The sequence below is a fragment of the Phocoena phocoena genome, chromosome 16 (assembly GCF_963924675.1).
Source record: "Phocoena phocoena chromosome 16, mPhoPho1.1, whole genome shotgun sequence".
In the NCBI taxonomy this organism is placed as follows: domain Eukaryota; kingdom Metazoa; phylum Chordata; class Mammalia; order Artiodactyla; family Phocoenidae; genus Phocoena; species Phocoena phocoena.
Window position 1 is genome coordinate 14,101,764 of NC_089234.1, and position 24,973 is coordinate 14,126,736.

General features: G+C 34.8%; 1 protein-coding gene across 1 annotated transcript in view; it reads right to left on the minus strand.

The window, feature by feature from the left end:
• CCDC172 (coiled-coil domain containing 172) overlaps positions 1–24,973 on the minus strand; it is a 49,901-nt gene that overhangs the window by 14,767 nt on the left and 10,161 nt on the right. Inside the window, exons 3-4 of the mRNA XM_065894912.1 lie at positions 8,312–8,428; positions 6,966–7,131 (exon numbers count right to left, since the gene is read on the minus strand). Of these exons, the coding sequence (XP_065750984.1) occupies positions 6,966–7,131; positions 8,312–8,428 (283 nt within the window). The remainder of the gene's footprint in view (positions 1–6,965; positions 7,132–8,311; positions 8,429–24,973) is intronic.

The window sequence follows — 24,973 nt, forward strand, 5'->3', positions numbered from 1 at the left end:
CTGCTGTCTGAAATGCTCTTCCCCTAGATATTCATTTGGCTCATTCTCTTACTTCTTTCAGGCTTTATTCGAAACACACCTCATCAGTGAGGGCTTCCCAGGACATCTATGTAATACTGTAACATATACACATGCACGTCTGTCTGCACACACACACATGCATACACATAACGTATCCCTAGAAGGTGGAGAACCACTGGGTTGTGTAGGGCTGGCAAAACAAGTTGAGGAACTTGGTTTGCCATGTTTTTCATGATATTTTAAAACATAATGTAACTAAATTAAGAGGCTCATAGTGATAGTCCAGAACTAGTAATTCCTTCTAAAAATATATGGTGTTAATATTTTGGCAACTTGAAGGGGTAAGAATAGCATCCACATCTGAAGTTAAAAACTAATAAATCAAGGAAGATATCAGACAGTGGAAAGAAAACTCTAAGTAGCAGAAAATAATAAAATAGCTATGGAGAGATGAAGATGAAGATTATTCAAAACCCAATGTAACTGGCTGACTAACCATAGTTATGGTCTAAAAGCTCAATGGGAAAGGTCAGAGGGGACAGCCAGCAGAAGAAGGAAGAGAGAAGAGAAAAATCAAGTATCAGGAAATAACAGATATGGTGGTACAAATTAGAAAAGGGAATGGAAGAGCAACCACTCACGGGACAGAAGACAAATGGAAACTAAAACTGCTCTGAGAAGAAAATGGCTCTAGTATGCTTAAAAACTGAGTAACTCCTTTCTCCACCAGCACCAACAGGGAGAAACAGTCACCATAAACAGTTTCCCAGGTGAATTCTTTTGAACCTTGAAGGAGTTGATAATTCTAGTATTTACATTTTTTCCAGCTGGAGAAAGAAGAAAGCTTTTACATTCTTTCTGTTAAGTCAATATAACACACACAAAAAGATTAATCTCACTTGTAAATACTGATGCAAAAATCCTAAAGAAAACATTAGAGACCACAGCTAAGTAAGGTTAATAATAGGATATTTATTAACAAAGTTCACTATGTTAATAGATTAAAGTGGGAAAAGCATATATGATCATCTCAAAAGGGGGAGGGTAGGGAGGGAAAGAAAAAAGAGGGGAGAGAGAGAGAAGGAGAAGAAAGAGAGAAAGTTTCAATCTGGTGTCATGATTAATAGTAAAACTCTTTCTAAGATGGAGACAAAAATCCAGAAGCCATAATGGAAAAGATTGATGAAGATGACTGCAAAAGTTTAAACTTTCTATATGGCATTCAGACATATGCAGACACACACAGAGACACATACATACATACTACAAGTATAGTCAAAGGTAAACAATAAACTAGGACACAAATTTATAACACATGACACAGGGCTAACTTCATTAATTTACAAAAAGCTCATATAAATCAGTAAGAATAAAAATACATAAAGATGAACAAAGAATATTAACAGATTGTTCACAGAAAAAGAAAAATACAAATGGTCAATAAATTCAGATAAATTCAACATGGTGAATAATCAAAGAAATGCTAATTAAACCAACAATGAAAATAACATCTTGACTTGTCAGATTGGCAAAGATTAAAGTCATTGATAATGCCCAGATTGGTAATGGTAGGAGATAATAATTTAGGAAAACAGGCACTCCTATGCAGTTGGTAGGAAAATTAATTCAGTGCTATAAGGAGTGTAATTTAGTATTAAGTCTCTTAATATTTCCCTTTGATTTAGCACTTTCATTAGTAGATTTTTACCACACAAATACATTCATAAAAGTACAGATAACATACTCAGATTATTAGAGGCCCTTGTCGTTGTTCATGTAGGTTGTTTCTTAACTTTTATTTTTATTTGATTTTGTTTTCTTCTTGAATCACCACCAGTCCCACCACCTGTGTACTGTTACCCATATTCACTGGGAATTTAGCTTCTTTCTGTAATTTTTAACTCTACCTCCCTACTGGCTCCAATCCATCAATATTTAAATATGTTCAAATATCTCCCATTTCAAAAAAGAAAAATGAAAAATGGACAATCCCACTTTCCCACTAAAATCCCTCCCCTGACCTTACATCCTCCTGGGTTACTGGACTTTCTATCTTATCTGCAGAGAAACTTCTTCGAAGACTTATCTATGCTCATGGTCACAAATTCCTCTTCCTCACTGCTCAGCTGATTACAACCCGGCTTCTGCCCTTCTTCTCTAATTATCTCAATCTGTTGCTTTTCCTAAAGATCACCAGGGACATCCAACTGCTGCTTCTTAGTCCTTATGGTTGACAGTTTGGCAGCTTTGCCAAATATTCTCAAATACAACCTCAAATACTCTCTCCCCTAGGTGATCCCAACTTCACAGAGCAATGTATCCTTTCTTGAATGTGCCTAAATTTCTTGAAGCTCTTTCTCACACTCTGCTGGCTTTCTTCTTCTTCTTGAAAGTCATGGTGTTTCTCAGAGTTCTAGTATTTTCTTTCAATACATTCTCCCTGGGTGATTCCCCAAATTTAATAGCTCTAGCCCAAACCTCTCTCTGAGCTCTTAAGTTAAATATCTAACTATCTGACATCTAGACCCAAACCTCTCATTTAGCTAATCCCTATGACACTTCAGATCTCAGTCTGAAAGTCACTTGCTCAGGTAGTCCTTCCTCAACTACCTAGTCCAGGTTAGGTTCCCTTACATGTTCTCATATCAGTTTGTACTTCTTTTGAAGCAGTCATCAATTTATAATTATCTAATTTATACTGTTGGAGATAGAGCATTAAACAAAATGAAGTACCTGCCATTATGGAGATTAAATTTCATATGGAAACCCTAGACACATTTTGAAAGTATAAAGAACCAACAGTATCAAGCACCAGGAAAGCAAATCTGTTAAAATAAATTCATACCTCTGGAAGAAAGAACACAAAATAGGGGGCTCCTACATTATTTGTGGCATCAAGGACCTTTTTTCTCTATCATTTTTATAGAGGAGTGCCCTTCTATTCCTGGTTTTCTGAATGTTATACAGAACTGTACAGATACACTTACCAGGCCCCCTTTCCATTTCTTTATGTTATAGTTGTCATATATGCATATGACATAGATGTATACAAATTGCCTCTACATTCATTATGAACTCCACAAGACAATATATTTTTTGCTTTAAGAAATCATATGTATTTTTTAAAATTAAGAGAAAACATAGGTACTTGTATTTTATTTGCCATTTCTGATTATTTTAATTAGGATATGAGTTTGTCTCTGGTGTCATTTTTACTTCTACTTGGAGAGCTTCCTTTAGCATTTCTTGTTGTTCAGTCATGGTTGTTCAGTCATGGTGGCAAAGAATTCTCTTAATTTTCCTTTACTTGAAAATGTCTTTATTTTACCTTTTGAAGTATTTTTCACTGGATATAGAGATTTACTTTTCTTTCAACACTTTCATTATTCCACTATCTTCTTGACTTCATGGTTTCTAGTGATAAGTACATGGTCATTTGACTAACTGCTCCCTGTTTTCAAGATTTTTTTATCTTTGGCTTTTCAACAATTTCACTATTATTATGTCCCTATGCATGAATTTCTTTGAATTTATCTTGTTTGGATTTGAGCTTCTTGAATCTATGAATTAATATTTTTCAGCAAATTTAAGACATTTTCTGCCATGATTTCTTCAAATATATTTTCTGCCACATTCTCTCTCCTCTCTCCTTCAGAAACTCTAATTATTTGCATGTTAGACCTTTTGAAATTGTCCCACAGGTCCCTGAGTTTCTATTTTATGTTTCAATCTTTTCTCTCTTCTTCAGATTGGGTAATTTCTATTAATCCAGCTTCATGTTCATTGGCTCCTCTGTCAGCTCCATTCTGCTATTAAGTGACATTTTAAATTCAGATATTGTATTTTTCAGTTCTAAAATGTTCATTTGATTCTTTTTTACATTTTATATTTTTCTGCTGAGATTACCTATCTTTTCATCTATTACAAGTGCATTTTTCTTAACTCATTGAGCATAGTTAATAAAGCTGCTATCAAGTTTTTAACTCCAATATCTAGATCACTGTGGTTTTGGCATCTCATTATTTTCTTTCGACATTAGGTCACGTTTCACTGATACTTCACAGGTCAAGGAATTTCGGATTGCATCCTGCACAGTGTGAATATCATGTTGTCGAGATTTTGGCTTTTTTTTAAATACCAGCCTTCCTAAATGGGTGTTAAGGAATAGCTCACTGTGGTTTTGATTTCCTTTTCCCTAATGACTATTTAGGTTGAACATCTTTTCATGAGCTTACTGGACATTTCTTTGGAAAAATGGTCTATTCAAATCCTTTGCCCATTTTTTAACTGTGTTTTTTTTTGGTTTGGTTCGGTTTTTTTGGTGTTGAGTTATGGGTTTTTTTTAATATTCTGGGTATTAATCCCTTATCAAAGATATGATTTGAAAATATTTTCTCCCATTCTGTGGGTTGTGTTTTTACTCTCTTGATAGTGTCCTTTGATGTACAAAAGATTTTAATTTTGACCAAGTACAGTATATCTATTTTTTCTTTTATTGTCTGTGTTTTCAGTATCCAAGAAATCATCACCAAATGCAATGTCATGAGGTGTTTCCCATATGTTTTCTTCTAAGAGCTTCATTATTTTTTTAAGTTTACGACTTTGATCCATTTTTAGTTAATTTTCATACATAGTGTAAGGTAAGGGCCCAACTTCATTCTTTTGCATGTGGTATCCAGTTTTCCCAGCAGCATTTGTTGAAAAGATGGTCCTTTCCCATTGAATGGTCTTGGCACCGTTATCAAAAATCATTTGACACAAGGGTTTATATGTGAGCTCTCTATTCTATTCCATTGTTCTATATGTCTGTCTTTATTCCAGTATCACACTGTCTTGATTACCACAGCATTTTACTAAATTTTGAAATCAAGAATTTTGAGTCCTCCAACTTTGTTCTTGTTTTGGCCATTTGGGATCCTTTGGGATTCCATACAAATTTTAGGATGGGGTTTTCTATTCATGAAAAAAATGTTGTTGGGATTTTGATAGAGATTGCATTGAATCTATAGATTATTTTGGATAATAATACCAGAGTAGCAATATTAAGTTTTCCAATCCATGAACATGGGATATCTTTCCATTTATTTAGGTCTTCTCTAATTTCTTTGAGTAATGTTTTACAGTTCTCAGTGTACAAGTCTTTAATCTCCTTGGTTATTTTTTTTCTAAGTACTTTATTCCTTTTGATGCTATTATAAGTGGAATCTTGAAAGATTGCTCTTTGCTAGTACATAGAAATGCAACTAATTTGCAACTTTGCTGTATTTATTAGCTTAAGCTATTTGTTTTGCTAGTTTGTTTGTTTTGTTTTTTTTTTGTGGAATTGTTAGGTGGTCTACCTATAAGATTATGCCATCTGGGAACAGAAATAATTTTACGTCTTCCTTTCCAATTTGCATGTCTTTTGTTTCTTTTTTCTGCCTAAATTATCTGGTCAGAATTTCCAATACTATCATGAATAGAAGTGGTCATATCCATGACTTTTTAAAGAAAGGTAGTTTTAGAGTATCTCCTAATGTTAATACCTATTTAAACTTGTGTTCTACACCTGTGATCATTAAATAGCAGCAAACATGAATATTATCTAAGGGACTTAAAAAATTATGTTCCATATCCTGATTCAATAAATCTGAGATGAGACTCAAGCATTTAATATATTTTTTTAAAACTGCCCAGATGTGTGCCTATAGTTAAGAACTTCTGTCCTACAATCTCTACCCAAAGCAATTTATCTCTGAGAACCTCATTTCCTTCATCTATAAAATTAAACTAATTAAAAGTATAATCCCTATATTTTTAAGGATTTAATTATGTTCCTGGTAGCATTCTATGTACTTAAATATTATTTCATTGAATCCTCACAACAACCTTGTTAAGGTCATTATTGTTATCCTCCGTCTTTACAGATGAGGAAACTGAGGCAAAGAAAACTTAAGCATCTTGCCCCAAATCACATATTACTCTCTGCTGGTTCTCTCCTTGCCTTCTTTGACATCTCTGTCTCATTCTTCTTCTCTTCCTTTCCTTAAATGCTATGCTTTCCCAGTTTCTGTCTTTGGTCTTTGGTCCTCCTCTATGTTCCCTCTACATGTTCCCTTTGAATTATGTCACCAACTCCTCTGTATTCCCAAACCCAATACTCTAGCTCTGATCTCTCTTATCAGCTTCACGACCAAATTTCCACCTGCTACCTGGGCATTTCCACCTGTTTATCCCATAGACATCTCTAACTAAAACCACCTGAAATAAAACTTAATCTTTTTGTCCAGAAAAGGCTATAGTTCACCTCCACCTCTGCTCTTCCTCCTGGTACCATATTCTACCCAATCTCTTAAGTTTGAAAACTATGATTCATGCTTGACTTTCTATATATCTGTTTACATTAATCAGTGATACAGTCCTATCATTCTTCCTAAACATCTCTTTAATTCATTGTCTCCTCTCTTTGGTAACTTCTTTAGTTCAGGATCTTATCACAAACTGCAATAAGGTGCATACTACTGTTTGAGATGAAATTCTCCCCACCTCGCTGTGTAACCGTGTTTCCTAGTTTAAACTGGATTGATGGTAAAATGAGGATCACAGCAACAGTATTACCCTTATTATAGCTTCTATCACATTTTACTATAAACATTTGCTTATGGATTTGATCCCTTCACTTTTTAGTTTTACATCTCCAGGACCTAAAAGAGTAGCTAACACACAACAGACAGTAAACAGATTTGATTGCTAAATAAACGACCAATGCTCATGTCACATCTACTTCTAAAGAATTTGAGACTGCTCACAATAAAAGATACATACCATTAAGATAAAAGTAAAAGAATAGCTATGCAATAACCCAATTTACTTATGAAAAAGTTAGATTTCTGGAAAAACCATTAATTCAAAATAAGTTACTTTCAATAATACTAGATAAATGAGGTGGCACTATGTATTCATACCCATTTTCAGAATGTTTGCCTCGTTTTCTAAGTCAGATATTTGAATCTTGACATTTTCTTTCATCAAAAGCTCTCGTTTCTTTGTTATTTCATACTCATTATTAAAGTCTGTAATTTCCTTAATAAATTTATCTTCCTCCTCTGTCACTTTTCTTTTTGTATCTTCCTGAAAAACGGAAACAAAGGAACAAATATAGGTGTTAATTGCAACAATATTTTTCCTTAGTGATTTAAAATGCAATCATTTGGAAATATTAACAACAAAATAGAAAATTATACTTCCTGGGATTAAAATGCTTTACTACTCCAGCAATATTAATTAAAAAACTGAAGTTATTACATAGTAACAACCAACTATATTCATGTGAAAGATTTACCCTTAATGTTTTAGGACAATTATTGAGGTAGAAATTCTACCACCCATCATTATGTTTGCATTTGTTTGTGAATTAAACTTACAGCCATGTATGCCCGTTTTTTCATTGCAAAATGGGTGGTAAAATAATTAAATGACCAAAGTTGAAAATGAAAGTCTACACGCAAAGGAATTACTGTCTTACAGGATAAAAAAGAAAAACAAAAAAGGAAATCCAAGAAAACGTTTTAAAATTTAGACAATAAAGGTAAAATTATATATTCATTTCAAATTCAGTTCTAAATAATAGCTACATTTCATGCAATGTCAATATGGAGTAGAAATAAGAATTTACAAAAACTTTAAACAATGCTAGTACCTAAACCTTTTGACAATGGTAGAACCTAAACATTACTACATTTTCCTATTTTTTTTCTAAGAAATGTAACTAATTATAAGCTACATTTGGAAACTGGCCATGTCATTCATAACCATTTGGTGGTTGATTCTGACTTTAGATATATATTTTAAAATGCATTTTTTTCAAAATGTCAGTTAGTTACAAATCATATTCCTAAACTGTCCTTATCATTTAAAACTACTGAGTCTGTTGGCTCTGACTTATGATAAAAAGATAAACAAAATCTATCTTTTCACCCACATCCATTAATATGCCTAAAGTGTGAACCTCTCTGCCTTCCAAAAGCATTAAAACCAAGGTCTTGAAGCCTGAGCAATTCAAATCAATTTCACTATTTCTTGTATGCTTATTACAATTGCAAATAATTTCTATACTGCATGCTGCCAATAAAATTCTTTCAAACTATATTACTCTACCAACTGGTTTAAAATAGCACTTAATAATTTTCCATATCTGAACAGGACTATCTGCCAATATGCATACGTTTTTTCTAAAAGTACACCTAAGTATATTTTAATACTTTTTGATAGAGTTAGTGAAATAAATTTTTCTAAGTGGCTGGAGACTTACAAACGTTTGGAGAAGCATATTCCTTTGGCTTGTAATTTCACTGCACTGTCTTTCTAAGGCATTTTCATGAGTTTTCAAAAGCTGTAAGAGGAAGGCTTTTTCAGAAAACTGCTGAATCTTTAAAGTAAAAAAAAACAGAAATCAGAATGAAACAATTAGACATCTTAGGGTACCTCAGTTAATAGAACAGATCTGTATAGTATAAAATTTTTACATTAATCTTTAAAACACAAAATAAAATTCACATTAAACATCTTACTTTATATGCTCTACCTTAAATTATTTTATAAATGCTTTATAATTATAATTTTTATAATCTCTTCCCCTAATAAGACTATAGGCGCCTCAAGGGCAGAGAATATGTTTACTTTTTCCTTTCTAATACCTAGCACATTTTGTACCTTAGGTACTAAAGCTTTTTGATGACACACATTGAAATCTGCTTTAAGACAGCTTGTTTTAAAGAACAAATTTCTATTCTCATCACTTACATGAAAGATATGGATGAATAAATCATGAATAATCAAATTATGAGATAAAATCTAAAAACCACAGGCAAAAACCTAGTCCCATGACTATAGTTATACCAAATAAAACACAAATCTGCTAAAGTCTTCAAATGGGTTTTGAGAACTCATTTTTTATTTTAGTACCTCATTTGGTTCTAACTAGCAAAGGATAAAATAAACATTAATATTAGATATGTAACTGTTATTTCATTTGGGCTGTAAAGAATAGCATCTCTTGAGACCATGAACACTGAAATGAAAGTCAGGAAGCTTTAATATATAAAAGCTAAAAATGATGCCAGACTGGAAATAATCTTTCCACTACATTCAGTACTGGCCCTCATAAGAAACCATCACTTCAAATCTGGGGCTGTTCCCATCTCCACAGAGAAAAGGAAAAGGAAATAAATTCAACTGAAATTGCAGAAAGCATGATTTATGTTAGCTGTTAAGAACTTCCTCAAGGTTAGAGACAGGTTGTGAAATCTCTGTCCCAGAAGATATTGAATAATAAAGAGCTTAGGAATAGTTTAGTCCAGAGGCAAAGGGTTGGCCTAAAAGACATTTTGAAATGATATGGCTAAAAAGCCCTAGAAATACTGGCATTAAAAAGAAAGCTGCTGAAATAAAACAGAAAATATGATCTTAAATTTATTTAATATCATAGCCCATCTGCCCATACCTTCAGCACTTGGTGCTGATTTCATCAACTTTATCTTAAGAAAGACATCAACAAAGATTAGAAAGGTGCAATTTACATGACCAAAGGAATTCAGAAAATACTTTCAAAATTGGGGGAAGGGAGAATGGGCAGTTAGTATTTTACTGTCTGAGAAGACAGAAATTAGAAAACATATGGTCTGATCTATAAAATTATATAGGAACTGGTAACAATGGTGAACAAGAGTACGATCATGAATTTTATCACATTTATTTTGAATAAGAAAATACTTCTGTGCTATTTAGTATATATTATATAAATGAAAATAAAATGAGTTCCAGAGAAGTAATACCTTAACAAAGGTTATATAATTAATTAGGGGCAAACCCAGGACTAAAGTTCAGGTCTCTGACTTTATTGCTTCTAAATCATGATACTAATATGTAAATATTAGAACTATTTCAAAGTAGTAAAAAGATACTTTTGGTACTAAAAAGGGACTTCAGTCTCTGACAACAGCATAAATTGAAAGTATATAAGTTTAAGAGACAGAAAAATTACCAAATACTAGGTCCATCAGAATTTATTGAGAAAAGGTTGCTTGCAGTATATTCCTAACTCTCAGAGTTGCAATTATGAACAATACCATGAATGTTTACAAAAATGCTTTGAGACCAAATATCAGGCTAGATAAATTTTGGTTTAATCCAATTAGGTATTTCATGTAATATGCCTTTCAGAATCAAAATTCCTAAATTCTGATTCTGTTTCTACCACTGATCTGTAGTCAAACCTGCACTGAAAACCAAAAATGGAGAAAATATTATTTATCAAACTAAGGAATTTTAAAATAAGACAAGCAAATTTATCACTCGAATTCACAAAAGCCTTATATTAAGGACTCAGAAATTAAGGTGCTCTGTTTCCAGCTATCACTAAGACCTATAATTATCAATGAGCTCATGTCTTCTTTCTTAAAAGGGAAAATAACAATTATTAAGGAGAGATATTAGACATATTGGCATTTAATTGGAATGTTTTACCATAACCTGAAAAGATGAAACCTATATACCCCAAATGAAAATCAGACTGCTGTTCAAAAGATCTATAAGAAGGGTAGAGCTATAATTTTCCTCCTCCCTAAAATTCTATGTAAATTATCCATTTTGAGGTTTTTTCTACTTCTTTGTTTTCATTCTTATTATTGGTGTACTCTTCATTCTTACTGTTTTACACTCTGTCTTTATCTTTTACTCACACATTTTCCTCTTTTAATCAAGACCTAAAAAGCCCCAGAGAATCAATAACTACAGAAAGATTACAGTAACATTAATTTTTAAATTTACTTAGGATCTGTGATGAAAACATTTAATGCATAATGGAATTGGCAAGTAGGGAAAAGAGAGTAATAGAGAAAGAAGCAGGACTTTGGAAAAGCTCAAGTTAGGAAGGTCAAGAAAGAATAGATTGCCTACGCTGACTCACAAGTTGAGGAAGGCAGTTAAGTTATGGTTGCAGAAACTACATGGGGTCTAATATTATTAGACCTTCTATTTTAATGGAACTAATGGGACAAACGCCTTAGGATTTATCCAGTTCCACTCTACTATAAGTTATTAACTCTCACTACTAAAAAAAGCTTTTCAAGATCACCTATTTGCAGAATGTGTTTCTCATTGTTCCTTTTGTTTTTCCTGTTATCACAACTCATTTCTTAAATTATTTTTCACATTCTTGCTTTTGAAAACCAGACCTACTGATGTATAAATATTCCAAATATAACCTGAAGATGTTGACAGGATCACAAGATGAGGTCATTTCACAGAATAAATTATCATCAGAAATCTCTCTCACCTTTGTTTTGCCTCAAAAGTGATGGGTAGGAATCAGAATTGGGAAGATACTAGAAGAGATGTAAAATTGTGATTTAAAAAGATATTTTTGAACTTATCTGAGTCAGGTTTGAATTGAGGCACTATCTTATATCCATGGTAGCCTGGACATCCATGATAAATAAAAACTTAAGAAACTACTGGCTGTATCTGCTAAATTACCCAGGGATCTCAAGGGGCTACAAATGATAAAAAGAAAAGGATGGAAGGTTCAAATTTCTCTTTCTAATCTCTTTCCTTCCTCTGACTACAAATGAAATGAAAATATTTGCACGCAGCCTTAAAGTTATATGCTAGAATCAAATAGCTAAGCGTTGTCAGAAAATATTGCTGTTTTGGAAAATTTTAACTATAACAGTGCCAACACTCTGGTTAATTTTACTTCCCCTTAGAAATAAACATTTCTTTTTCCCTTTCCCTGTCTTATTTTTCCTGGGATATTTGATTTTTCAAAAGAGCTTATAGTTTCCCCAGTCAGCTGACTTATCTGGTCAACTAGGTCAGTTTTCAGCATAGCCATGATTTGTGACTCTGCACCACTCTTGCTGCTTGGGCACCCTTAGGTATTTTTCTACCAGAATAACTTGAAAGTTGAGAATGACTGAGGATTTGAAATTAATGTTTGGGTCCGAGTAAGCAAAGTACAAAGTACAATCTACACTTTGTCGTGGCTGCTGTTGCTTAAAATAATTTCAGGCTTTAGGAACTGGTATTTTGCTGACTAAATGCTCTGCCCAAGAGTAAAAGAGGCAACACTACATAAGAAAACATGAAAGTTAGGTGGAAGATTTCACATTCGTAATCACAGCAACTGGGGAAAGAATGCGTTTGTTATGACTAAGATAAAGATGTTTCAACACTAGAGTACATCAGTGAACACTGTATCAACTACAGATATTAACTTTTTAAAAAACAGATCTATTTTTTATAAATATATTTCTTAACCACAGATGCAATGCTTAAAGAATAACTCACTATGACACAGTAATCCTAATATAGTAAGCAAGGAAGGTTCAATAGTAGTAAATATTAGTCCTTTTAATGGCTTATAAGGCTTTACGTGATTGCACTCTTATTCCCTCTCTAATCTAATCTTCTACCAGTTTCCTCCTCAATCACTCCTCTCTAGCCACACTGGCCTCCTTGTTATTCCCCGAACATCCAGCCTCACTCTCTCCTCAAGGCCTTTGCACTGGATATTCTATGCCTGGAAATCTCTTTCCCCAGATTCCTCATGGTTCATTCCTTCATCTCAGTCAGGTCTTGGCTCATCTCTCATCTTTTCATTAAGGATTATCAGGATGCCTGATAAGACCACTGCTATTTACATCTGTCCTGGCAGTTCTTAATAATGCAATATGTCAAGAATAGGAACAAGAGATAACAATTATTTAAAAAGCTGGCACACAATTCTCACTCTCTCTTTTGTTTGTTTGGGCAAATGTGATTACTGTGTACCTAATAAATCCAAGAAAACCTACTGAGAAACTTAGAAATAGAGAAGAGTTCAGTAAAAAGGTTAGTAACAAAATAAATACCAAAAACTAGTATTTTTTCTATTTATCAGCAATAAATAGAAAAAAGCATGGAAAAGATCCCATTTACAACACCAAAAACTAAACAAAACACAAATAAACTTAACATGAAGTATGTGGGACCTATATGAAAAAGCCTGCATTGAGGAACATAAAAGAAGGTATAAATAAATAGAAAGATATGCTATATTCTTTTTTTTTAAATAAATTTATTTATTTATTGGCTACATTGGGTCTTTGTTGCTGCACGTGGGCTTTCTCTAGTTGCAGCGAGTGGAGGCTACTCTTTGTTGCAGTGCGCGGGCTTCTCATTGCGGTGGCTTCTCTCGTTGTGGAGCACGGGCTTTAGGTGTGCGGGCTTCAGTAGTTGTGGCATGCGGGCTCAGTAGTTGTGGCTCACGGGCTCTAGCACACAGGCTCAGTAGTTGTGGTGCACGGGCTTAGTTGCTCCGTGGCATGCGGGATCTTCCCAGACCAGGGATCGAACCTGTGTCCCCTGCATTGGCAGGCAGATTCTCAACCACTGTGCCACCAGGGAAGCCCTTATGCTATATTCTTGAATGTGAAGATTCAGAGTTGTAAATATATCAGTTCTCCCCAAATGAACTTAGTATAATCTTAATTATAACCCCAATACTTTTATTTTGTTGGAACTTGAAAATATGATCTCAAATTTATCTAGGAAAACAAAACAAAACAAAAAAAAGAATCAGGAAATTCCTGAAAAAAAATTGTCACTCCACAGGGTCAAAGATATTTTAAAGTTAATGTAATTAAGTGAATATGATACTGGTGCCAAAACAAATAGATTAACAGAATAATATAGAATATCTAAAAACAAACACAAATATACAGTTTCACACATATATATATATATATTGCACACACACACACATATATATCATAGTCAATGAGAAACATGTGACATTTACCCAGGCAAAAACGGAGAATCATTTTAATTTAAAATATTAAAGAAAAAAAACTGTAAAAGTACTGGAAAAAGACATTGTTTAAACAATGAATTTCAAAAACAAACAAAAGGATTAAAAATTCTAGCAACATAAACATTCTAAATTTTGATTAAAAAAATCATAAAAAACCAAGCTACAAATAATAAAATTTGCAACAAATGACAAAGAAAGGGTAATATCTATAGCACGTAAAAAGCTAGAATTCAGGGCTTCCCTGGTGGCACAGTGGTTGGGAGTCCGCCTGCCGATGCAGGGGACACGGGTTTGTGCCCCAGTCCGGGAGGATCCCATGTGCTGCGGAGCGGCTGGGCCCGTGAGCCATGGCCGCTGAGCCTGCGCGTCTGGAGCCTGTGCTCCGCAACGGGAAGGGCCGCAGCGGTGAGAGGCCCGCGTACAGCAAAAAAAAAAAAAAAAAAAGCTAGAATTCAGTGAGAAAAAGACAAGGAAAGGATATAAATAGGCAAAGCACAAAGTAAATATGAACAATCTGAACAAATGAAAAAATATAAGTAAACTAAAAAGTTCAAATTAAAACCATAAAAGATGCCATTTTTCTTGTATTTGTAAAAAAATCAATAATTTCTATTGTACAAATAGTGATATTGTGGGAATATAAACTGGAACTTTTCTGGAGGACAATTTGGAAATTATCAAGAGCTTTAAAAGTACACTTGATCCTTGAACAACACGGAGGTTAGGGGCGCTGACCCTTGCTGCAGTCAAAAATCTGCATATAGGGACTTCCCTGGTGGTGCTGTGGTTAAAAATCCGCCTTCCAATGCAGGGGACACGGGTTCGAGCCCTGGTCCAGGAAGATCCCACATGCCACGGAGCAACTAAGCCCTTGTGCCACAACTACTGAGCCTGTGCTCTAGATCCCGCCAGCCATAACTACTGAGCCTGCGCACCTAGAGCCCGTGCTCCACAGCAAGAGAAGCCACCGCAAGGAGAAGCCCGCGCATCTCAACGAAGGGCAGCCCCCACTCACCACAACTAGAGAAAGCCCGCGCGCAGCAACAAAGACCCAACGCAGCCAATAAATAAATAAATTTATTTAAAAAAAAAAACTGCATATAACTTTACAGGTAGCTCTCCATTTCCACAGTTCTAATCCACACATTCAATCAATCAGATCATGTAGTATTGTTGTATTTATTTTAAAAAATCCTCACATAAGTGGACCCATGCAGTTCAAACCTATGTTGTTCAAGGGTCAACTGTATCTACCCATTGACATCGCAATTTGATTACTAGGACTTTATCCTAAAAACATAAGTGCACACAGATGTATGTATAAAAGTATCATCACAGTGATATTAATAAAAGTAACTAGTAATAGTAAATATTTATCAATAGAAAACTAGTTAACTAAAATATGGTATAGCCATTTACTACGCTACCATTAAAAACTGCTTATTTAGATATATATTTACTAATATACCCAGGGTATAGTGAATGGAAAAAAGCAAATCACTTAAGAAAAAAAAAAACACATGCATTTAAACAATTCTGAAAGAAAACCTATGAAAATATTAACTATATGGCAGAACTATAGGTGGTTTTCACTCTGCTTTTTGCCTATCTCTATCTTTTGAATATTGCAATAAACAGGCATTACTTTTATGAAGAGTTAAAATAACAGAGCTAGTTCAATTCAGCAAAAAACAAACAAAAAACTGCACGTTCACCAAATATAATGGTGTAAGATCCTCAGAATTTCCCAGGAATATAATCCACTCTTCCAGTGGGGACATAACCAAGCACTGAGAGGAGTGGGAGCTCAGAATAAAGAGGAAAAGAACATTTTAGAGTGACAGCCTGATCTACTTTCTTACTGTGATGGTCACATATCTCCCATTCCTTCTGCTTTTCTGTCTTCTCTTGAGGGAAATTGATTCGAATTTTAACCAAGGGAAACTGGACTATATTTTAAAGTCATGGAACTAGTTTTAATCAAAGAAGCTGAGGTAGGCAACCTTTCAACTTATCTTGAAGTATTAATTCAGGCAATAACAATTCATAAGACCACACAAGTACCAAAGGCTATATGAGAAATTTTTCCTGCAGCATCAAGATCACAGGCACAGCTGTGAATAGCCAGTTTGCCTTTGACTGTTTCCATACACCTTTGCTGAACCCATCTGGTGTTCCAAAGTCTACAGATAACCTACATCTACCCTTCTCAAAGTAACCCTCCAACTCCAAAATTTTTCTTCGCCTTTTCCTCAGAAAAAACCCTCCCATTTCTAGAGAACTGCTGATTCAGCTAGATATTAATCTGATTACGGAAAGAAGGGTAAAGTACAAATACTAATAGGCCAAGAACATTCTGTAATGATACTTTTTTTTTTTTTTTTTTTTTTTTTTTTGCGGTACGCGGGCCTCTCACTGTTGTGGCCTCTCCCGTTGCGGAGCACAGGCTCCGGACGCACAGGCTCAGCGACCATGGCTCACAGGGCCCAGCCGCTCCGCGGCATGTGGGATCTTCCCGAACCGGGGCACGAACCCGTGTCCCCTGCATCGGCAGGCGGACTCTCAACCACTGCGCCACCAGGGAAGCCCATGTAATGATACTTCTTAATCTGAAAGACTCTCACTGGGGAGCTACTTTGAAATAAGGTGACTTCTGTGCAAATTTGGCAACTTAGGGGGCAGGACCTCACCTTACCTATTACTACATCTTCCTGTTCTGTCGGGATATAAAACAATGTAATGCTGAGGGTAGTGATTTTTCATGTACTGCTTTTAATGGAAGATCTATAAAAGTCACAGATTCTTTAAAACATACATTTTCCTCCTCATAATAAGAAAACTTGGCACACGAGCAAGAAAAGATCACACCTCAGTCCAGTATTCCATAATAACACTAGAAATTGGGTTGGGGATATTCACATCAAGCTGTCAAACAGTTTTAGTTTTAAGAAGACAGTTCATTCTTCAAGAACTCAAGAAAACAAGAATGGGACAAAGAACAATTTATATATTATAACTGTTGGCAAAACGTAAGTCTGAACACTTCTCACAGAATAACAACATACACTCTACAAAAATACCGTCACAGAAGAGAAAAAGAGAAGTGCCTGACAGATTATGGAGAAAGAGTATTAATACACCTATAATAATTTTACTACAAAGTACAAAAATTTTTTTTGTTAATCAACTACTTGATGTCAAGAGGATGCAAACAAGGATAAGTCCACTAAAAGACAAGAGCAAGCAAGGACGTAAGAGAATAAGAAAAAAATACAAGCTGAGATAAAAAGATAGGAAATTTTTAAAAATGTAAAAAAGACAGCAACACAGAACTTAAATTTTCAGAGAGTATTAAATAATAGAACTAACACTGCAAAAGATGGAATCGGTGATATAAAGTATAAAAAACTGTCCAATACTGCTGAAACTAGCAAATAACAGAAGATAATAGATTCAGAGAACAGAGAACAAAGATCCAAGCTATAAGAAATAAGCGTACTTGAAAAATAAACCAGAATATAACATTTACAGTTAAAATGGGAGACTTATATCCTTGGACTAGACAAAATTGACAGATACACAAATTTGTTTATCTGTGCACACATTTGGAATCATGAGGATAAAAAAACAATTTCTACAGCAACCAGGGAAGAAAAAAGAAACAAAACAGGTTCATGCACATATTCTTTCTGAAAAATTACTTGAACAATTACACAGATTGACCAAAAGATAAATAAAAAATAGGAACTCAAGAATAAGGAAGTTGAAGCACTAAGGTATTTTACAGTGAAGAATTCTGGTTAATGTGACAATCCAGACAAATATGGGAAAGACCAACTTTCTATTCAAAGACAGAGAAATGCTGGATAAAACATAACTAACTTAAAATATATGTCATTTACATAGGTAAGCTAAAAAGCAAGAGACAGAAATACTCATGCCAGAAATCATCACACTAGAATTCAAGTCCAAGGGGTATCTTTGAGATTGGATACAGGCAACAGAGGCTAGGGTTTTAAAAATGCCCAAATAATACTCAAAGTCAAAGCCAAAGGGAGATACTGGGCTCATTGGATAAAGTTAGGAATAAAATAAACAAATGGGACCTAATTAAACTTATAAGTTTTTGCACAGCCAAGGAAACCATAAACAAAATGAAAAGACAACCTAGGGGCTGGGAGAAAATACTTGGCAAATGATGTTACCAATAAGGGATTAATTTCCAAAATATACAAACAGCTCATACAGCTTAATATCATAAAACCACCCAATCAAAAAATGGGCAGAAGACCTAACTAGACATTTTTCCAAAGAAGACATACAGATGGCCAACAGGCACATGAAAAGATGCTCAAAATTTCTAATTATTAGAGAAATGCAAATTAAAACTACAATGAGGTATCACCTCACACCAGTCAAAATGGCCATCATTAAAAAGTCTACAAATAATAAATGCTGGAGAGGGTGTGGAAAAAATGGAACCCTCCTACACTGTTGGTGGGAATGTAAATTTGTGCAGCCACTATGGAAAACAGTAATGGAGGTTCCTTAAAAAACTAGAGTTACCATATGATCCTGCAATCCCACTCCTGGGCATATATCTGGAGAAAACTATAATTTGAAAATATACATGCACCCCAATGCTCATAGCAGCACTATTTACAATAGCCAGGACATGGAAGCATGTCAGAATGAGATTGATAGTTATGGTTACCAAAGGAGATAGTGGGGAAGAGGGGAGAGATAAATTAGGAGTTTGGTATTAACATATACACACTACTATATATAAAATAGGTAAACAACAAGGACCTACTGTATAGCACAGGGAACTATACTCAATATCTTACAATAACCAATAATGGAAAAGAATCTGAAAAAGAATATATATATTTACACACACACACTTGAAACTAACACAACATTGTAAATTAACCATACCTCAATAAAAAAAGAAAAAAAATGCCTGGAAGGAAACTGCTGGCAGGGACTACCTCTCAGCCTGGAAATGGGGCAGGGGAAGGAGTATAAAGACTTCAACGACTATCACTCTTTTAAACTAAACTGCTGCTTTTGTTTTTTGCAAGAAAAAAAAAGTGCCTATGCTGGCTATGCAAGCAGAGTAACAAAACTCCATCCACTGGCTTGGAGATGCAGCATAAAAGTGAGCTGCCTCCATTGATCCATAAGTGGAAGAAGAATCATACCCAAGAAACCCCAAACCCAAGCTTGAATTGTTCATGGATGTGACATTCAAATGTCTCCTAGCCATGCAGTGCAGAAATCCTGAGCTCAAAAATTAACATGAAAACTGGTCCTGAACAAATGAAATCTGCAAGGTTCTAGCAGCTGCAGTGAAACTGCTCCTTAGGAACATCTTTTTTATCAAGATGTAGGACTCCCAAGAAAGAAAAGCCCTGCTAAAGATAAGTTCACAATAAAAAATTTTAAAGCTCATATGCAAATGTACCACCATGTGAGAAGGTCATCAGATGAAACAAGCAGAATTCACAGAAAAGGAAAACAGAAAACAGAGAATTCTAAGAGAAAAAAATTAAATTAATTTATTCACTCAATAATATTTATTTAACACCTACTGTGATTCAGGCACTGTTCTAGATACTGGGAATAACGGTAGTGAATAAAATAGATGAATATGTATTCCTTGTGAAGCTTACATTCCACTGGGCAGAGACAAACAGTAAACAGATCAATACAAATACATCAAGAGAAATTAAGTGCCACAAAGAAAAATAAAGCAGAATAAAGGATAGAGATACTGATGGCATGAGGTCATATTATTTTATATATGGAGCTAAGGGAGGGTCCTCTACAGCAGCCGTTCTCAAACTTTCTGATCTTATGCCTTTTGGTCTTTATGGTCTTAAAAAATTATTGAGGACTTTTATTTGATGATTTTTGAGTTATATCTATAAATATTTTCAGTATCAAAGATTAAAACAGAAATTTTGAAAACACTTAATTCATTTAGGAATAACAATAAATCCATTGTATGTTAAAAAATATTTTTATGAAAAAATAATATTTTCCAAAACAAACCAAAAAAGAAGAGTTGCATTTACATTTTTTGCAGATCTCTTCTAACAAAAGACAGTTGGGTTCTCATATCTGCTTCTTTACTCAAACTTTTGCAATATGTTTCTTGGTTGAAGTATATGAAGAAAACCTGGCCTCACATAGATGTATAGTTGGAAATGGGAGGGTTATTTTAATAATGCCCTTTCCAAACAATTACGCATATTCTTAAGGAACTTTATAAGTGTTAGTTCCTGAAAGGTTGGTTGCAATGTGGAATCTGAACCACTTCAATAAATTTTTCATACTCTGTTACAATAAAAACAATTGGTCTATTTTGTGCTTTGAGTGGATCTTTTATCCATGCACAGTTCTGTAAAATTATGTGCTGGTTATTTGGAAACTATTCCTTCACTGAACTATTCATATCCTCCAAATGTTGATACACTTCTTAATACAATACTAAAAAATAACACTTATTAATATCACCAACAAACTCCTTAGAAAAGTCTTTCAGTACTGGGAAACTGTCAAGCTTACAATGACAAATCTGAGTCTTCCAAAACTCTAATTTTTGTTTGAAAGGTTGAATATTATCATTGGCAAAATAATAATATCAGTTTTTTTGCCTTGAAATGTCAGGGTCATTTCATTCATTTTTGAGAAAATTTTGCCAAATACTCAAGTTTAAATAACTACACTTATCTGTCAACTATTCAAGTAAAAATGGTATTCCAGAAAAAGAATAGCTAGTTCATATACTGCAACTCAGACAATCATACAAATACTCTCCCTTGAGACCATCACTGTACTTTGGAATATAGTACTTTATGTGAACTTTCCATTTCAACACACAATATTAAAATCACATACACACCATGGTCAGTTTCAAAACAATATTTTTTACACTTTAATCAAGGGCATACAGTGAAACTGGTGGGTTTTGTTTTTTTAGTGTGAGTGTGTGGCAATGAAGGATACAATGACTACTAGTAGTTTGTTTCCACTGCCTTAATTTGTGCTAAGGTGCCAACAGTTTTACTCACCATTGCCACTGCACCATCAATGTACATATCAGCACAGTGAAAATGGCAAAATAATAGCTTTGTATCATTAAGAAAATAGCTTGACCTCACAAAACTCGTATAAGAGTCTTGGGGACGCCTGTGGATCACAGATCACACTTTGAGAACTACAGCTCTAAAGTGGCAATTGAGCCTAGACGTAAGGTAACCAACCATCAAAATTTGCATGGGACTGTCCCAGTGTTAGAAATGAAAGTCTCACGTTCTACTAGAATGGTTGGCCACCCTTCTGGGAGAGAGCTAAAAGAAGTGAGTGTGTATAAAACACTAACAGCTGAGGGAAGAAACATTTCAGGCAGAGGAGAGATCAACTGCAAAGGCCCTGAGGTCAAATAATGGTTGGTATATTCAAGAATAAAAGAACCCATGCAAAGGTACACACCCTAGAAAATCAGATTATCCCCTGTCAGGTGGGCTACTAGAAAATGCCCAGTGCTACACTCAGAAAATATATGATGAACTCATCTATTTCCACATTTTAGATAATTATTCATGACAAATGTGATAAGGCTTTCTTTGTAGAATTACATAGAGGAAGTTTAAAGTAATTACACAATTTTTAAAAAATGAGAACATCAAGAATTTTGAGTTCACAGTTAGGTTTATATAGTTGAAGTTGCTTGATGTCAACTCTCTAAGGCAGAAACTTGTTATATAATTTATTTGCCAATAACTCTTGGTGTTGTTTAGGAGTTGCTCAATGAATGTTTGTTGAGTGAATGAATAGGAGAAGAGAACATAGCTAACTGATTTTCCAAGAAATCACAAATCAAAAGGTAAACTTTTAAAAAGGCATTCTTTTGTGCTGTATATTCTTACGGGGCTAGCAAACTAAATGTTAATCTCATGCTTTCTGCATACTGAGCCTCAAACTTACTGTCCTTAATTAGAAGACCATTCTCTTAGTTCCTGGAAAGGAAGCTTTTTTTTTTTTCTGTTCAAAACTTTTCTAACATTTTAGGGTAAACAATTTATTTATAGTAGCTCTTTTTAAAAAAGGAATAGAGGCACACTAGTAGATTTAACAATTAGAAACAGTGCAGTAGATTTTCCACTTTGTGGATCCAAGCCAGGAAGTGTGCAACTTTTGTGATTTATAAGCACTTGCATACAGAAAGCCTATCTGGCATACTGTTACACAGTTTGCTCTAAACGCTATTACCATGAAATGTTCTTCAGATTTATTTTCTTAAGATCATGAAAACAAATTTGAGAAAAAGGAGTCCAACAAATGCTATATGTAATAATTTTTTACTTCATTTGGAAATACAATAATTTCAGTTCTATTAATATGAAGAGAGATTACTACTTCTCAGAGACAAGGCCCCTCCATAAAAGAATTGCAACCAATTATATGACCAATAATTAAGTAGCTCATGTTAAGAATAGATGTGCCAAATGGCCAATAAGCATCTAAAAAGGTGTTCAACATTAATCTCATTGAGGAACTAGAAATATAAACCACAACGAGATACCACCTCCCATCCACTAAGATGGCTATCAAACGAACAAACCAACCAACAAAAACCCCCAAGAAAATAAGTGTTGGTGAGGATATAGAGAAACTGGAATCCTTGTATATTGCTGGTGGGAATGTAAAATGCTGCTGCTGTTATAGAAAGAGTCTGGTATTTCCTCAAAAAGTTAAACCTGGAATTAACCATATGACCAAGAAATTCTACTCCTAGGTGGAATACCCAAGAGAATTGAAACATATGTTCTACAAAAACTTGTACACAAATGTTCACAGCACCATTACTCATAATAGCTAAAAAGTGGAAACAACCCAGTATTCATCAACTGATGAATGGATAAACAAAAGTGGTGCATCCATACAATAGAATATTACTCAGCCATAAAAAGGAATCAAGTACTGACACATGCTGCAACATGGATGAACCTTGAAAACATGCTAAGTGAAAGACAGTCACAAAAGGCCATTATTGTATGATTCCACTTATACGAAATGTCCAGAGACACAAAGTAGACTAGTGGTGACCAAGGGCTGGTGGGGTTTGAGGGGGATAGGGAGGTGACTAATAGGGGTACAGGGCTTCTTTTGGAGGTGATGAAAATGTTCTGGAATCAGATAGTGATGGTTGCACAACCTTTGAAATGGACTAAAAGCCATTGCTCTGTAACTTTTAAAATATATCTTTATTTTTTTTAGTAACCTAACAGCTATGTCCCCCAGCTTAAGAAATAAAACATTATAGAAACAGCTGGAATTCTCTGCATACCCTTCCCTGATTACGTTTATCTTCCACTCCCATGAGAGATGATCACTAAGTTAATGTACTGTTATCATTCTCATGTGTGTCATTATACTTTCACTATTTATTTTCCCTTACAAGATGTTTAAATGGTATCATGCTGATGTAACTTTTATAGGTTTTTAAAATCACAATATTATGTTTCAGTAATTGATTTTTTTTTACATCATTAAGTGGCTTTTTTACAATGACACCTAGCACTTAGAATTCTGAGGTCATACTCCCAGGAATAATAACTAAATCAGTTAAATGTCTCTGCCTAGTTTTTTTATCAGTTCAACCAGGTGATTTCTCCAAGCATCCCAAACTATCATTAATTGAGCTCTTGTTCAAAATAAGGGAATTTAAGGTGCATTTTATAACATGAAAGCTTTACTCCTTTTTGACTGAGGGATAACTTAGAGGGGAAAAGCTTGCGCTATATTCCATCATATATGATAAATCATAGTAAGATTAAATGATAAACATAATCAATAATTAACATGAAACATTTCAACCAATTACAGGGAGTCTCTACATGCCCATTCTGGTTTTAACCACTAGAATCTTTGTAGTAGATACTGTTGTACCTGGTTTTCTCCCTAATGTGCATTCCTCCCTTCCTTGGTAGTTAATTTCTTTGTTTTTTTTTTTTTTTTTTTTTGCCGTACGCGGGCCTCTCGCTGTTGTGGCCCCTCCCGTTGCGGAGCACAGGCTCCGGACTCGCAGGCTCAGCGGCCATGGCTCACGGGCCCAGACGCTCCGCGGCATGTGGGATCTTCCCAGACCGGGGAACGAACCCGTGTCCCCTGCATCGGCAGGCGGACCCTCAACCACTGTGCCACCAGGGAAGCCCGGTAGTTAATTTCTTAATTATTTTTTGGAAACCTGCACCATCTCCAGACAGCCCACTGAATTTGGGAGAAGTTACTACCCCTTGACCACAGTTATTGGTTCAGGGATAGTCAAATGTCACAGTTTGTGAAAATGACATGAAAGAAGGTATCTGACAAGAACAATTTCCCTGCTTTTCAGAGAAAGCTTCTGGAAACTTCCCTCTTTCTCTCCCTGATTTTGAAAAGAAAGCAGATGACTCTAGGAGTTGTTAGTAACTACCGGGAGAACACAAGGACAACCAGCCATTCTACCATTCTTCTTTACTAATAAAATTCCAGTTTTATTCACAGCAATAATGCATCCAGTTATAAATATTCACATTCCCAGATTCCATTTCAGGGTTGACCACTTGACAAAATTGTAACCCTTGAGATGCAGGCCCAAGTCACTGGAGAGGACTTCCCTTCCACCAAAACAATGATAAAGCCACACGAGAAGAAGCCTTTTGATTTTCATCTTTTTTCCAGCTAGAATTCAGATGTTATGACTAGGGATGGAGCAGCACCTGTGACTACAAGGATGAAAGCCACATGCTAAGGATGGTGGAACAAAAAGATATAATGTGCTGGGGTGTTTTAGGATTCCTTTGAGCCACTTTAATAAATGGCCCTTGCCTGCCAACCTCCAAACTTCCCATTACGTGAGGAGAAATAAATCCTTATTTGGTAAACCCACCACGGCTAGACTTTTATTGTAAGCAATCTGATGCAATTCCAACTGATATAACTGCTGAATCAAATGTTGGCTTTTCAAATATATAAGTCGTTTCCCAATATTGTTTAAGCCGTTTTGAACTGAATTTCTGTGACTTGCAATCAAGAGCACCCGGAACTGATAGAGCCTCATCTCTAAGG